General features: G+C 39.8%; 1 protein-coding gene across 9 annotated transcripts in view; it reads left to right on the top strand.

The window, feature by feature from the left end:
* The first annotated feature begins 495 nt into the window (after positions 1-495).
* Positions 496-16868, top strand: part of CEP78 (centrosomal protein 78) — a 55548-nt gene continuing 39175 nt past the window's right edge. For 3 of the 9 annotated variants that reach the window (XM_033237032.1, XM_033237033.1, XM_033237030.1), the window contains exons 1-8: positions 496-1059; positions 4438-4610; positions 4707-4779; positions 6126-6229; positions 8151-8325; positions 11316-11429; positions 13267-13331; positions 13738-13849. In XM_033237032.1, coding sequence (XP_033092923.1) covers positions 807-1059; positions 4438-4610; positions 4707-4779; positions 6126-6229; positions 8151-8325; positions 11316-11429; positions 13267-13331; positions 13738-13849 — 1069 coding nt within the window. In that variant the 5' untranslated portion in view covers positions 496-806. The remainder of the gene's footprint in view (positions 1060-4437; positions 4611-4706; positions 4780-6125; positions 6230-8150; positions 8326-11315; positions 11430-13266; positions 13332-13737; positions 13850-16868) is intronic. The other 6 variants (XM_033237034.1, XM_033237029.1, XM_033237027.1 and 3 more) reach the window with 3 other exon arrangements.

Raw genomic sequence — 16868 nt, 5'->3', positions numbered from 1 at the left:
TCCTCAGATGTTTAGACTATTTTTTAAAAGTGCGTTGTTACATCCACATTTCACTTTTTCTTCTCTTTTTTTGAGACGGAGTTTCGCTCTTGTCGCCTGGGCTGGAGTGCAATGGCGCGATCTCGTCTCACTGCAGCCTCCGCCTCCCGGGTTCCAGCGATTTTCCTTCCTCAGCCTCCCGAGTAGCTGGGATTACAGGCGTCTGCCACCATGCCCGGCTTATGTTTGTATTTTTAATTGAGACGGGGTTTCGCCATGTTGGCCAGGCTGGTCTCGAACTCCTGATCTCAGGTAATCCGCCCGCCTCGGCCTCCCAAAGTGCTGGGATTACAGAGGTGGGCCACCGCACACGACCACACATTTCACTTTTATTCGGATCGATCAGTAAACACTTTCGTAAACCCTCACATTCTCCTGACCACTATTTAGGGTCGCTGCCAGCTCGCCCGTTCTCAGGAGGCGGGGCCTGCGTGCCTACGCACAGCGAGGACGTTGACGTCTTCGCGCACCGTTCCGCGGCACCGCCCACCGGCTTGAATCCCGGCGCCTCAGAGGAGAAAGAGGCGGGCGCCAACTGCTTGGGCCGCGGGGCTGGAGGCAGCGCGGGAGCGGGGCGTTGAGGGACCGGCCTAGCGTGGGGCTCCGGCCTTGCGTCTTCCGACCAAATAGCCGCTCCTGAGCCCGGTGCGCGGCTGCCGCCACCGCCTGGCAGTGGGTGCCGGAGCGGCCGGGCGGCGACCCAGGGTTCCTGGGTGGGCGCGGGCGGCGTCTTCGCGGCGGGCATCCCCCGAGGCCGCCCTCGGGCCATGATCGACTCGGTGAAGCTGCGCCGCGACAGTGCGGCGGACTTCTTCTCGCACTACGAGTACCTGTGCGCGCTGCAGGACTCGGTGCCGCTGCCCGCTGTGCGCGCCTGTCTCCGGGAGGGCGTGCTGGACTTCAACGCCGACCGCCTCCGCGGGGTGGACTGGGCGCCTCTGCTGAGCACTCTCAAGATCAATAAAGACCTACCCTTGATCTCCATCAAGAGCTTCTTCCAGCCTTGGCTGGGGGACACAGGTTTGTAGTTCCTGCCTCCAGGGCCCCTCTGTCGGTGCGGTGAAGTGGGTTTTTAGGTGGGTGGTGTCCATTGCTGGGGTGTGTGTGCAATAGACGGGGTGTGCGGCCTGGAAACTCACCAACTAGGTGAGTGGCTTAAGGTCTCTAGGGCTTCAGTGTGCTCATCCGTAACATGGGCTTAATAACGAGACCCAGGTTATGTGCGCCTTTGCAAGGATTCCCTGCCCTGCTGATGCCTGCAGAGCTCTTAGCACAGTTTGGGACGTCATTAAACATTTGACAGATGTTACCTATTTTATTGAATGACTTTAATTTGCCTGATAGAGAACTAAGCAGGTAGGAAATTAATATATGTCAGCCTTTGTCTTCATTCGCTTTTTTTTTTTTTTTTTTTTTGAGACACAGTTTCACTCTGTCGCCCAGGCTGGATCCAGTGCAGTGGCGGTATGTCAACTCACTACCACCTCCGCCTCTTGGGTTCAAGTGATTCTCCTGCCTCAGCCTCCCGAGTAGCGGGGATTACAGGCCCGCACCATCACACCCGGCTAATTTTTGTATTTTTAGTAGAGACGGGGTTTCAGCATGTTAGCCAGGCTGGTCTCGAACTCCTGACCTCAGGCGATCCGCCCGCCTCGGCCTCCCAAAGTGCTGGGATTACAGGCGTGAGCCACCTCTCTCGGCCTGTCTTCATTTTTTTAAGGTGTATATAAGAAGTTTGTAAAGTGCTTTACAAATAGAAGCCATTTGTAAATGTATGGTGGTATAATTAGGGATCCAGACTCTCTGATTATTCGGAAAATATGTTAGGTCAACCAGGATATATGACAAAATGCTGTTATTCCTTTGAGCACTTAGCATTTTGTGCATAATGGAGGCAGCTTCCTATAGAGGCTAGCTAGGTAACAGGAGGGAACAGTTTGTGCGAAAGTTTTGAAATTAGGAGAGAGTATGGCGAGCTGAGGTACAGGACTAGAATTTAGGGTTTGAAAAAGAGCAGAGAGAGTTGAGGCTGGAAAGCTTGTGGCGGCGAAACAGGGAGGGTCCTTGTTTGTCCTGTCATGGGTTATCCTGAAGGTTTTGGGAAACCGCTGTACGATGATGAGATGGAATTTCTAGAGGAGCTCACTCTAACCTCCATGTGGAAGGCAAATTAAAATTGGAAGGATGGTGAATTGTTGTAATCTAATGGCCCAAATTAAGGTATAGAGAAGAAGGGCTGGGGCTGGGCACTGTGGCTCATGCCTGTAATCCCAGCACTTTGGGAGGCCAAGGCAGGTGGATCACCTGAGGTCAGGAGTTTGAGACCACCCTGACCAACACGATGAAATCCCATCTGTACTTTAAAAAAAAAAAAAAAAAAAAAATTAGCCGGGCTTGGTGGCTGGCGCCTGTAATCCCAGCTACTTGGGAGGCTGAGGCAGGAGAATCGCTTGAACCCAGAAGGTGGAGGTTGCAGTGAGCTGAGATTGCACCATTGCCCTCCAGCCTGGGCAACAAGAGCAAAACTCTGTATCCGAAAAAAAAAAAAGAGAAGGGTTGGATTTCAGACATCTAAGAGAATGGATGGGGCCTGGTGACCAGTTAGAAGAGGAGGGCAGTAAGTGTGGGTGACAGTTTACAGCAGCATCTTTCCATGACACACAGCTTAGTTGAATGAGATTGGGAATGGGAAGAGGATCTCAATTTGTCTTAATGTTTTAAGAGGGGTCTGTGGGGCATCCAAATGTGTCTGCTAGGCAGATCTGGACCCAAGATTTAGGCTTTGTGGGAGGACAGGTATTTGAAGGCATGGGAGGGACCTAGATTATCCACAAAGAAGATCCAGCTAATTGTAGGTTTGAAAGGTGTTTTTAAGTGGATATGGACGTGAATATGTTTATAAGCTGAGAGAAAGAGGGAGGGTGTGTGATCTGGGAGAGGAAATGGTTGTTGATTTATTTAAAAACAACCTGACCACTTGTGTGCTCGGCCCTTTTCTAGGCTCTGGAGTTAGCACCATCTCTTCTGCAAGGACAGTTCAACACATCTGCTTCTGAAAATAAGTCACATTATTCTCTATATCTCATTCAGCTGCAGGAACTGTTCTGTACCTCTGAATGGACTTTACTTAACCAAAATAATAACAGGAACCAAGTCAGGTGCAGTGGCTCACACTGTTAATCCTAACACTTTGGGAGGCCAGGAGTTTGTCACTGGCCTGGGCAACATAGTGAGACCCCTGTCTCTACAAAAAGTAAAAGATATTAGCTGGGCTTGGTGGATCTCTTGAGCCTGGGAGGTTGAGGCTGCAGTGAGCCATGATTTTGCCACTGTACTCCAGTGTGGGTAACAGAGTGCAACCCTGTCCATGACCCTCCCCCCACAAAAAATAAACAAAACAGGAGCCAAAAGAAATTAAAGATGGGAGGGACCTCATAGTCAACGCTAGCCTACTAGATCTTGCCTAATACTTTGCACTGAATGTAAGGAAAAGGTATTACAGATCATTCTTGTCAAGATAGTCTTCACTGAACCTTCTTTATCTCTTGCATCCAGTGGGTCTAGGTTGTAGATTTTAACCTCCTACATATTGCTTGTCCATCCTTAATTACATTTTGCTTGGACTATTGCAGAAGCTCCTAGCTAGTTTTGCTGCCCCTGAGCTTGGTTTTTCTCAGTTCATCTGCCTACTTTGGTTCAAGTGATCTTTCTAAAAGGAAAAGACATGCTTAAAGTGGCATGCCCACACAGGACTAGTGTGTATTGGTTGCTTGTGTTCTGCACAGAGGCATTGAAATCCCAACTGTGTTCTGTTAAGCCTCCTGGGGTTGGTCTTGAGGAAAGGGAGCTTTTTCCCATGTCCTTTATCTCTTTGGTCCTCCAGCAGTGAGGTACATTTTTCTGACCTGCTAGGGGTATCCTTAATGTGTCAGTGGTAGCCCTGGTCCTCATCACCTGTGAGGTAAAAGTCAACTCTCGCAGGCTTGCTTCTCCCTGCCTCTCTGTAAATTTCTGACTCTACCTGCTACAGCTCTGGGCTTTAGTCAGATCCACCTGCAGTTTTCCAGTGCCCGGCAGGTGTCAGGGTTAGATGACTTTGCTCTTGCTGTTTCCTCTGGTTAATGCATCACCCACTCTGACCACATGTTGTTGCTCTCATCTTTCTAGATTCAGCTTCAGGATTATCTTGAAGCCATCCTTTCAGTGCAACTTCTTTGCTTCCATGAGAACCTCTATGTACGTAGTTTGATATATCTCATGTGGCTTGAGTTTACATGTGTCTGTCCTTAAGAAGACTTTAAGGACATGGCTCATTTCTATGTCTTAGCACAGAGCAAATGTTTTTGAATGATACATTGTATGATTGAAGTCACTAACTTTCCTTTATCTTTGTTTTAGGTTCTGACATAAATAAATTTTGCAGAAGTCGTGTTCCTGCGATAAGATACAAAGATGTGACCTTCCAGTTGTGTAAAGCTCTTAAAGGCTGTTTAAGTATATCAAGTGTGCTAAAGAACCTGGAGCTAAATGGACTAATTCTGAGAGAGAGGGATTTAACTATTTTAGCAAAGGTAAGCTTTGTCTCATTTGGCCTGTAGACATTTGATAGTTGCTTTTGGAGGAAAAAAAACCTCAATAACATTTTTAACTTTTCCCCCTCATTAAAGGGATTGAATAAATCGACTTCTTTGGTGCACCTGTCTCTTGCAAATTGTCCAATTGGAGATGGAGGTTTAGAAAGTGAGTTTAAATTTCATTTAACTCTTGTCCGGTCAGGTCGGTTTCATGTTTCCCTACATGCCATGTTAATTCTCGTCTGTACCTTTCTCTTACTACTGCCTCGTGTGCTTGTTCAAACCTTGGTCCAGTCTCAAGTCTACCATGAAAGCTTGGCATGCTGAATATAATCTAAACTAACTTTACTTAAGTTTGTGTTAAACCACAGACCACACAGATATATACCATCTGGTATTCTCTGTTTTTTTGTGTTTGTTCATATTTTAGAGTTTTTCTTCAAGAAATATTTATGGGAAGGAAATAGCAAGATGTAAAGAGGCCGGGCACAGTGGCTCACGCCTGTAATCCCAGCACTTTGGGAGGCCGAGGCAGGTGGATCACGAGGTCAGGAGATCGAGACCATCCTGGCTAACATGGTGAAACCCCGTCTCTACTAACAAAATACAAAAAATATTAGCCGGGCGTGGTGGCAGGCGCCTGTAGTCCCAGCCACTCGGGAGGCTGAGGCAGGAGAATGGCATGAACCCAGGAGGCAGAGGTTGCAGTGAGCCGAGATCGCACCACTGCACTGCAGCCTGGGCGATAGAGCAAGACTCCGTCTAAAAAGAAAAAAAAAGTAAAGAGAAAAATCATCATTATTTTAAATAATTAAAACGTGTACAATCAATTTTAATGTGCTGTGGTATGTTCCAAAATAGGAAATATAGGCAAAGTGCTGTATGGGAGCATATAAAAGGCTGGCAGACTCGGGGAAGGGGATGGGGTGTTGGAAATAATCACAGAAGGTGACTGTTGGTTGGGATCTTGAAGTCTTGACCTGTGTTCATTGTATGGAATAGTGGTCTGGAGGGGTAAGGAAGCCTGCATTTCAATTTGAGGGAGCAGAGGGTTTAAAGGCCTCTGTCTTCTATTGTTCTAGTACATTAGGTGCTCTAGTGTAGCACCTAATGAAATTCTGGGTTTATAGTTGACACTGAATTGTTGGTTGATAACAGATTGAGGTTTGCTGTTGGAAATGAAAATAGGAAGAGTTTTATGTTTTTTATGTTTTTCTTTCAGATGTCTCAAAAAGTATGTAGAACTGTACTGTGGTCGGGAGTAAGGTTGCAATATTCAGTCTATTCAGTTTTGGCATCTAAATAGAATTGAGCTATTGCAATAAACTGGAGTAACACTTTGTTACTGACATATTTTAGAATGGACCAATCAGTTGCCTAGGTAGATTGTAGATTGTGATTTTAAGAATACAACTATAAAATAGAAAAGATAGAAGAAGAACAAATAAATCAAGATTGACTAGGTTGTATAGACTCTTCGTCTTATTGTATATGGTTTTTTTTCCATTTTAGTTATTTGTCAAGGTATAAAGAGCTCTATCACTCTTAAGACAGTCAACTTCACAGGATGTAATCTGACATGGCAAGGAGCAGATCACATGGCCAAGATCTTAAAGGTAACTTTATGTTCCAACTTTCATGAAAATGTGTTATATGGTTGCCACACATTAATATTTTGATACAAGGCAGCAGTTATTTTTGTCTTTTGATACAGGGATTGCAGTTTTAGTTTTGTTTAAAGAATATGACCAATTTTCAGCCTGGAGTTCTACCATTTAGTAAAAGTAGTATGCTTAATCTTAGAAATAGGATATCTAAAACATAATAATTATGTTTTTCTGTAAATATGGTTTGTAAAACAATAATTTTAAAGGTGCCTTAACTTTATAGTGGTTATTACTACTGTATTTAGGAAAAAATTACATAATAATGTAACATGAAGCCTTTTTAGTAATTTGATAGTATAGACCAGGGGTAGTCAAACTATGACCTGTGGACCAAATCTAGCCTATCATCTGTTTTTGTAAATAAAGTTTTGAAACCTAGTCATGCACATTTGTTTACATATTAACTATTGCTACACCCTACACTAGGAGAGTTGAGTCCCTGCAAAAGAAACTATATGACCCACAGAGCTGAAAATGTTTACTTTGGGGCCTCTACAGCATAAGCCCACTCTCCCTGGGATAGATAATGGTTACACATGTGGATTCTGAAGCCAGATGGCCTAGGTTAAAACCCGAGCTCTCTCCCATTTAATAACTTGTGACCATGGGCAAATTGCTTAACCTCTCTGTGCCCCACTTTTCTTATCCGTAAAATGTGTATAGTAAGAAAACCTGTGTCTATCATTCTTAGGATTTAATGACCTAATGTGTATAAAATAGTGCCTGGCTATCTAAGTGTTTGCTGTTATTTCCCCTTATTGCTTTTATACAGTTATTATGAATAGCAAATGACACAGTTTTCATTTGACAGAGTCATAGGAGCTTTGAATCTTCTGTTGTTTTAGAATGTAATAAGATTTTTTTTCTCTTAAAATCAGTGTTCCTGTTACCAAAATTTACTTTATGGATATAGAGAAGTGATTATGTCTTTAAGATAATACCTGTGGTTAAAACTCAAACCACCAATTTCCTAAGGCATATCAACCTTGCTTTGTATATTCTAGGCCTCTAAATTTGGTGTGCATAAGAAATATGTGAGATCCCTTGGGTTAGGAGAAGAAAATATTAACCTCTATATTTTTATATCATTAAAAAAAAATCTGTTGTTTCTGTTTGGTTTGTAATATACATAAAATATGTATGTAGAACTTCCTGTATATAGTTTATTAATAAATAACATATATGTGTAATATTTACTTGTGGGATGTCCAGTCAAGTGTTTAGAGACCACTACAGGACAGAATGATATAGTTTAGAGGCTCAGCAATGATAGAATTTAGAACCAATACCTTCACTTGGCGTGTAAAGAAAATAAAATTCTTAGAAGTTAACTAAGTTTTGGGAGGCCGAGACGAGCGGATCACGAGGTCAGGAGATCGAGACCATCCTGGCTAACCCGGTGAAACCCCGTCTCTACTAAAAAATACAAAAAACTAGCCGGGCGAGGTGGCGGATGCCTGTAGTCCCAGCTACTCGGGAGGCTGAGGCAGGAGAATGGCGTAAACCTGGGAGGTGGAGCTTGCAGTGAGCTGAGATCCGGTCACTGCACTCTAGCCCGGGCGACAAAGCGAGACCCCGTCTCAAAAAAAAAAAAAAAAAAAGAAGTTAACTAAGTTGTCAGTTTACATAAAGTAATCAGTAACAGGTCATTAGTGGTTAGGGTCACACAGCTAGTCAGTGGCAGACTAGGATCTGGGTCACTGCTCCTTACTCAAAATCTACTATTTAATCAGTCTCTCAGATTAACCTACCTGGCATATGTACCTGGTGTGTGTGTAAAGCTCTGATGTAATCAGCTGTACTTGGTTCCTTTTAGTGTTCCTATCTCTTTATTCAAGTGTATTAATTTCATCTTATTAAATCTTTAAAGTATCAGACCATGAGAAGGCATGAAGAAACCTGGGCTGAGAGTCTTCGCTATAGGAGACCTGATCTTGACTGTATGGCTGGCTTAAGACGTATCACATTGAATTGCAACACACTCATTGGTGACCTAGGTGCTAGTGCTTTTGCAGACTCTCTCAGTGAGGATTTATGGCTGAGAGGTAAGTTAAATGAACTTGTAAGATGGAAAATATTGAATTTTTGATATTAAATATGCTTCACTCTTGGCACAGTAATGTTGTCCTAAGGTTTTTTAAAAAGCCTCTTTTTTTCTCATAGGTTTTATTTTGCTTTTAAGCCTTTATGAAAGTTACATATATTCTTTATAGAAGATACCAAGTAACAAAAAAAAATACTACGTATAATCTTAATGCTTAGAGATAAACTGTTCATTTTGAAGTATACACTTTCAGTATTGTTTTTTCCTGCACATATATTTGTGTGCTTAGAGTTACAAGAACAGAACTATAGTGCACTTAACATTTTGTAACCCTGCTTTTTTTATTTAATGATGTATCATGTAGTAGTCTATTACATTGAGGCACAATAGTTTAATTTCCTGTTATTTGATATTTGGACAGTTTATGCTTTTCCCCTATTATAAACAACTCTGTAGTAAACTCCTTATGTATACATCTCTGTGTCCATTGAAGTTACTTTTGTTTTTTGGAGACAGGGTCTTTCTCTGTTGCCCAGGCTGGAGTATAGTGGCGTAATCATACCACACTGTAGCCTTAAACTCCTGGCTCAAGTATCCTCCCACTTTACCCTCCTGAGTAACTGGGACTACAGGTGCACACCACCATGCCAGGCTAATTTTTGTATTTTTGTGGAGACATAGTCTTGCTGTGTTGCCCAGGCTGGTCTCAAACTCCTGGGCTTAAGCAGTTCTCTCGCCTTGGCCTCCCAAAAGTACTGGATTTCAGGCACAAGCCACTGTGCCCAGCCTGAAGTTACTTCTGTAGGATAAATTACTAAAGTTGAGTAACTCAGTGTAATGTATTTCTTAAAGACTTTTGATACATGTCACCAAATTGCCTTCCAGAAATGCTGTGCCATATTATAGTCTCATAAATGCTGGATTGTGTCTATTTTAAAACCTTAAACTTTACAGAAATGAGAACTCCCTGCTTTTTCTTTTTTAATGCAAATGGGATTGCTCTGTGAATTTTTATCACTTTTTCACTCAGTATAGCATATCTTAAATCAATAAGTTTACATTTACCATATCATTTTTAGTGCCTCTTCAGAGTTCCATTATGTTAATATGCCATAGTACACTTAGCTTATTCATTCCTATTAGATATATAAGCTATTTCCAATTTATCATTGTTATAAACAGTACTTTAATACGTGTCCTTGTCCGTGTCTCTTATTATTTCCTTCTGGTAAATTCTTAGAAGGAGAGTTGCTGTGTTAACAGAGTCTGCACATTTTAAGGGTTTTTTAAAAATGTGACCTTCACCAATCTGATAGAAGCATGATCACATTTAATTGTTTTAGTTTATATTCATTTGATTTACTAGTGAGATTTACTGGCTATTTTTATTAATTTGGCTAGTTGGATAATTGCATCCTATGCTCATTCTTCTGCAGCAAGAGTTTGTAAAGGTTGTACCATATTCTATCAGATCCATATATCTGACTTATTTCTGTGTGTCTTGTGGTGTCTTAATTAGGGCTTCATAGAATATTCTATGATACTCTGTTATAGAAGCATATAACAATTATATTCTGGGTGACTTAAAGAGAAGGCATTCATTTCTCACAGTTCTGGAGGCTGGGAAGCCCAAGATCCAGATGCCAGTAGATAGGTGTCAGGTGAGGGCATTCTCCCTAGCTTATGGAAGGCTTTTGTATCCTCAAATGGTGGTGAGAGAGAGCTCTAGTCTCTTTTTTTTTTCTTGTAAGGACATTAATCCCATGATGAGGACTCCACTCTCAAGACCTCAACTAAACCTAAGTACCTCTCAAAGGCCCCACTTCCTAATACTACTACCCTGTTGGGGGTTAGGGTTTCAATATGCATTTTTGGGGAATACAGACATGTAGTCCATAACATGAGGTTTTGAAAGACTTCAGTTATTTTAATGTAGTGGTACACACGGTGCTTTTGCTCTGATGTAATTTTTTTTATACCTGTACTTTTGTGATAATCCTTTTGGGTTTAAATGAGGAGATTGTTCAGCCTCAGTGTTACTAGTATTCTTGAGCATTTGTTTAGTTCTTTGACCTTTTACGTGAGGGAGAGTTTGTGACCATCATTTTTTCCTGATAGGTTTTTAGTATATAATCTCTATTCACACATTCTTTGCATTCATTATTTCTATCCCCTTAGAGTTCTTTCTTTGTCATTTTTATTCTAAAACTAACAGTTCCTACATTTTTCTGTTTTCTTTTCCCTTTTTTAATGTCATTTTTTGAGAGTCACTTGGAGTTTGAATTTGAATTTGATGATGAATCTAGTGCAATTTCTGAGCTCCACCCAGTTTTTGCCTATGAGGTTTACACTGTCACTAGCATTCTTATTAATTATGAACAGATATTCATCCTGTGATGTTTTATATAGAGTTATTTTTCAACTCTAATCGTAAAATATGTTGGGTAATTTATTGGTACTAAAGGGAAGGTAATCATGGCACATCTAAGAAGAGGGTTTCTTTTTTGTATTGTGTGTGTGCATGTGGTTTTCTATTTTTTATTTTTTCAATACCCGAGATTGAAAACTGGCCATGAGTAGTCTTGGGCAGGAGTCTTCCAGGCATGATTAAGTGGGAGTTGTCTGTATGTTAAATCTGTATAGAATTGGCTGGGAGAGGTGGCTCATGCCTGTAATCTCAGCACTTTGGGAGGCTGAGGTGGGCGGATCACGAGATCAGGAGATTGAGACCGTCCTGGCTAACATGGTGAAACCCTGTTTCTACTAAAAATACAAAAAAATCAGCTGTGCGTGGTGGTGGGCACCTATAGTCCCAGCTACTCGAGAGGCTGAGGCAGGAGAATGGCGTGAATGCGGGAGGCGGAGCTTGCAGTGAGCTGAGATAGCACCACTGCACTCCAGCCTGGGCAACAGAGCGAGACTCCATCTCAAAAAAAAAAAAAAAAAAATCTGTATAGAATTAGCAAGTGACCCTTTGTCTTTTATTGAAAGCTCTTGACCTGCAACAGTGCGGCCTCACCAATGAAGGAGCAAAGGCTTTGCTAGAGGCCCTTGAAACCAATACAACTCTGGTCGTTCTGGATATAAGAAAAAATCCACTCATTGGTATGTCACTACAATATTTTTTACTGACTAACAAATAGCAAAACAAAAATAATTTCTCATGTATTGACAGTTTCAAAAACATAATGTGTTTGCTTTCCTAATCTTACTCTTTTCTAATCTTGCACTTATGTTTTTAGTAGATAATTTACTGATGAAAAGAGTTATACTTACATTGCTCTTGGCTGCTACTCTGAATAGAAGTGAACCTAGATAATAAATCTGCTTCCACCAAGTGCATTGTTTTCTTCCTGTAGAACTTCTGAATTCTTGGAAATAGTATTTCATTCATTTGTTGATTTGACAAGTAATTTTTGAATACTTCTATCTGCTAGATACTGGTTTAGGCACTAAACATGTAGCAGTAAACCAGCCAAAGTCTTGGTCTCCTAGAGCTTACATTCTAGTGGGCGAGTTATATCAGAACTCAGATAGGTAATGTAATTTAGACAGTAGGAAGTGCAAAAATACCTTAAGGTAAGAAGACAAATGGGGACAGGTGGGACTATATTAGATAGGTTTGTTAGGAGACAGCTTCACTAAAACGTGACATTTGAGCAGAGACCTGATTAGGAGAGGAACAAGCCATGAAAGATGCAGATAAAGTACATTCCAGTGATGAGGAAGCAGTGAATATGTAGGTACATAGGTGGCAGGGTGGATGGAGTATTTAAGGAAAAGCAAGAAGGCCAACATGGTGGGAGCACTGAGTGAGGAAGAGCCTGGTATGCTGCGAAATCAGACAACCAGCCAGGGGCCTGAACTTGTAAGGTTTGAAGGTCACGGTAAGAACTTAGATAATTCTAAATGAGCTGAAAACCATGGGAGGATTTTTGAGCTGCTAAGGGTTATATTCCAAGTAGTAATTCAATCAGATGACTTAGTGTGGAGAGTATACTTGTAGGGGGCTATAAAAGGGAAAGAGGGAGACCAGTTAGGAGACTCACACTGATCCAAGTTAGAGATGGCTGTGGCTTTGCTTAGGGTGGAAGATTGGAGGTGGTAAAAAGTGGTTGAAGCGGCCCGGCGCGGTGGCTCAAGCCTGTAATCCCAGCACTTTGGGAGGCCGAGACGGGCGGATCACGAGGTCAGGAGATCGAGACCATCCTGGCTAACACGGTGAAACCCCGTCTCTACTAAAAAATACAAAAACTAGCCAGGCGAGGTAGCGGGCGCCTGTAGTCCCAGCTACTCCGGGAGGCTGAGGCAGGAGAATGGCGTAAACCCGGGAGGCGGAGCTTGCAGTGAGCTGAGATCCGGCCACTGCACTCCAGCCTGGGCGGCAGAGCAAGACTCCGTCTCAAAAAAAAAAAAAAAAAAAAAAAAAAGTGGTTGAAGCAGGGTGTAGCTAACAAGACTTGTGGGGTATAAAGGAAATAATAATTTTGTTTTCAAGTCCTAGATGATTTTGCATACAACTGGGTGGTACTGTTTATAGAGAAAAGGAGGCTGTGGAGAAGAGCAGCTTTGGGAGTGCATCATGACTTTGATTTGTGTATATTTGGTGCCTTTTAGGCATCTAAGTATCTGGACAGTGTCTAGGCTTTTGATTTCCTATTCAGAGGTATCTAAAGCTATTTTAGTTCCAAAGTGTTTACATTTGATCTTTGCTGCTGCCAGAATACTAGCCATAGGGACAATATGCCTGTTGGCATACTTCATTTTGTTTTTGAGGAAGAAGTTAGAATAATCAAAGGGGGAAAAGATATATAATTACATTATATGGAATTCATATTTAATTTCATGGGAAAAGCAATAATTAGTTGGCTTTTGTTTTTAAATGGGAATAGCCACTCATTGGGAAACAATTACTATAATTTCAATTGTTATTTTACTTTAGATCATTCTATGATGAAAGCAGTTATCAAAAAAGTTCTTCAGAATGGAAGCAGTGCTAAATCAGAGGTATATCATGTTTTATTTCTCTAGAAATAATTCTTATTTAATTGCTTTTCTTCTGGGATCTCACTATATTGCCCAATCTGGCCTCAAACTCCTGAGCTCAAGCGATCTTCCCCCTTCCCAGCTTCCTAGGTAGCTAGGATTCTAGGTATATACCACTGTACCCAGCTTTTTGTCTGTTTTTAATAAAATGAAACTATTAAGGCACTTTTCTGCCATCTTAAATTTACAGTCAAATCAAATGTCTTTTCTGTTTTTGTAAATACCATACGATTCTTTAATTTTGGGTCCCAGAACTGCTGATTGCAAACCTTTTATTAACTTAGAATATCTTAACAATTTCCATTCAAGATCTAACCCTCATAAATGATCTGTAACTGAAATGTAGTGTTTATTCTCTCTCTTTTAGTACCAGTGGATAACTTCTCCATCAGTGAAGGAACCATCCAAAACTGCTAAACAGAAAAAGAGAACTATAATTCTAGGAAGTGGTCACAAAGGAAAAGCTACTATTAGAATTGGTAACCTTTTCGGTCTTGGCTTTTTAATGCTACTAGTGTTCTAGTGTGTTAAAATTAAAATCTCATTTATGATATTGACGGTAACAACCAATTTTGACTCTGTGCATATTATGAGGACTATAATTATTCTGATTATGAGAATTTATGGAATGTAGAAATAGTAAATGAATCATTAGGAAAGGGATGCTAGTGCTTCCATTTAAAAAATTACCCTTATTTGTTTTTCATACAATATTCATGATTTTGGGTATGTTTTCTGATTGATGATTACTTCTGATACTTTGCAGTTGAAATTTGGGATGCACTTTGATGACAGTTTTAGCAGCGTGCTTTTGTATGATTTTGTTGTTGTTAATGAAGAATTATCCTTTCATACTATAGAAAACAAAATCTCTTCCCAGTTCCCTTTTTTCCCCTTGTTTCCTCCTCCTTCCTTGCAAATTCTTACCCAAAGTTGTTGAATCAGGTAGCACCTTGCTGCTTTCAATGATGAAAAAACCTTAAAATGTATGTAATCCTTATAAAACAATACTGCAGGTAAGTTTATTACCCAGAGATGGAACATTTTAGACAAACATTCCGTAAATGTTTGCTAATTATAGTTTATTTAATCTACCAAATAACAGTCTAGAATTTTGAAATTGTCTATAATTTTGTGACCAAGAGTAATGAAAAAAACTTTATAAACTCTTTATCAACTAATGGCATAAATTCACATTCTTCTGAATATATAAATTTGGTATAATCTAGTTCTACTGATATTTTCATATTGTTTTTAAAGAGTCTTTAACTTTTATTTTCTAGAACACATTATCTTTAGTCATAAGTAGCCTTTTTTTACTGATAAGAATGAGTGACAGTGGAATAAGTTAATTAAGCCAAATCTAATATGAAAGTGACCTTTTCTTGTAAGTAACTTTGAATTTTGAAACAGTAAAACCATGAAGACTAATACAGAGGAAACAAAATAATTTTTTTATGTTTATAATCTGCCAGTTTCCCAGAAAAAGGTTTGTGGTAACTTTAGTTACATACCGTGTACATTAAGATCACCAAACAATTAATACCAGATAATCTTTTATTTGGATGCTACTTGAAATTTTTAAAAGATATCACTTGACAGTATCACTGAACTGGATGCTTAAAAATGGCTAAGATATAAAACAATTTAACATAAAATATAAAACATTGGAAATGCTGTAATTTTAGTAGCTAGTGGTATATAATTGGACATCATTGAATGAGAACTAAAAAATATTTTTTCTTAGCGTGATTAAAGAAATTGGAAATGTGACTGAAGTTTACAAGCTCACTGAGCTATTTTAAGAGTAACTTTATTTCTTGGGCTTTTTTTGTATTTGCCTCAGTTATTTGGAGACACAGAGGTAAGCCAAATCAGTGTCTGGCTATATATTTAATAGGTGTCAGTGAGTATAGGGGTTATATAATTTATGTAAATTATGTTACATTCATATTGCAATTACATGTGCAGACAGAAGATAGGAAACTTCCACTATAATTTTTTTCATCATCTAACAAGATAAGTAAATTAGTTTGGTTTTAACTAAAATTTCTGTTTATGGCCAGGCACGGTGGCTCACGCCTGTAATCCCAGCACTTTAGGAGGCCGAGGCGGGTGGATTGCCTAAACTCAGGAGTTGGAGACCAGCCCGGGCAACTTTACTAAAATACAAAAAATTAGCCGAGTGTGGCGGTGTGCATCTGTAATCCCAGCTTCTCGGGAGACTGAGGCAGAAGAATTGCTTGAACCTGGGAGGTGGAGGTTGCAGTGAGCCAAGATTGTGCCACTGCACTCCAACCTGGGCGACAGAGTGAGACTCCTCCAAAAAAAAAAAAATTATATTTGCATTACTTTCTACACACACCACAAACAATACACAGGAACTTTTTTTGGGATAATTACATTAATAACAGCACACAATGAACTGAGCTCCTATATATTTTAAGAGGTATATAAATTTGTCCAGAGAAATGGCACGTGATGTGGTGATTATCAATAAGCTACACTATGGGAAATATTTGTCCTGTATTACCACATGCACGTTCTTGTAGATGCTGTCCTAAAGCTGCTAAAGTAGATCTTACATAGTAAAATAGATTGGAAGGATAAATATAACCATTTTAATAAACTTGTATTATTTGTTCTCAGCGATATCAGAAACATATATTTAAATAGGAATTTTAATATATAATTTGTTTTAAATAAAATATTAATAGGTCTAGCTTTTGCTACCAAATGTTTCATAAAAAGATACTTGACTCTTTAATACTGAAATGTAGGATAAGACTTTATGCTTCATTCTTTTATCCAATAGGTTTCATGTGTTTATTTTGTATTCTATAAAAGCAAATGAACACTGAAGGTGGACAGACATACAGGCGGCAACATTGACTCACCTACTACCCAGCTACCTTCAGTCTTACAACTTGGATGGTTTTTACGTTATAAAATTAGTTCAGCTACCTTCACTCTTACAACTTGGATAATTTTTCCATGATAAAATTAATCTCAAATTGAAATTTTGGTCCAATTCAGAAGGTTCTGTTTGGTAGGAGTCATGGGTATATCTATGTTCTGTCCTTGAGATTCAGGAATGCCAAAAATATTCTGAGATTTAATAACTTAATATTTCTGCATAATGCATAATGAAATGTATCACATATAATCTTTCATTCTTTGGGTTACATGTTTTATTTACTTTTTCATGCTCTGCATGTCTCATATATTGAAGTTATATTTTAGTTAACGTGATAACTTGTTACTCTAGACAACTTACATTTTTATATTTTTATATATTTATTATATTTTTTACTTATATTTAAATATATTAAAAATGTATTTGTTCTTATATTTATTAGTGGCCTATGTAAAAAGATATTTACAAATTGATCCTGATTTAATGGCCTTGGTGTCATTGTCAGGTGCCCATTGGTATTCTTTTAAGAGTATACACATGTGCTAATTAATCTGTAGACCTTTAGTGCATCTTGATTCTTT

This window comes from Trachypithecus francoisi, unplaced genomic scaffold (assembly GCF_009764315.1).
Source record: "Trachypithecus francoisi isolate TF-2019V2 unplaced genomic scaffold, Tfra_2.0 Lachesis_group16, whole genome shotgun sequence".
Taxonomy (NCBI): Eukaryota; Metazoa; Chordata; class Mammalia; order Primates; family Cercopithecidae; genus Trachypithecus; species Trachypithecus francoisi.
This window is presented reverse-complemented; position numbering and strand designations above follow the sequence as displayed.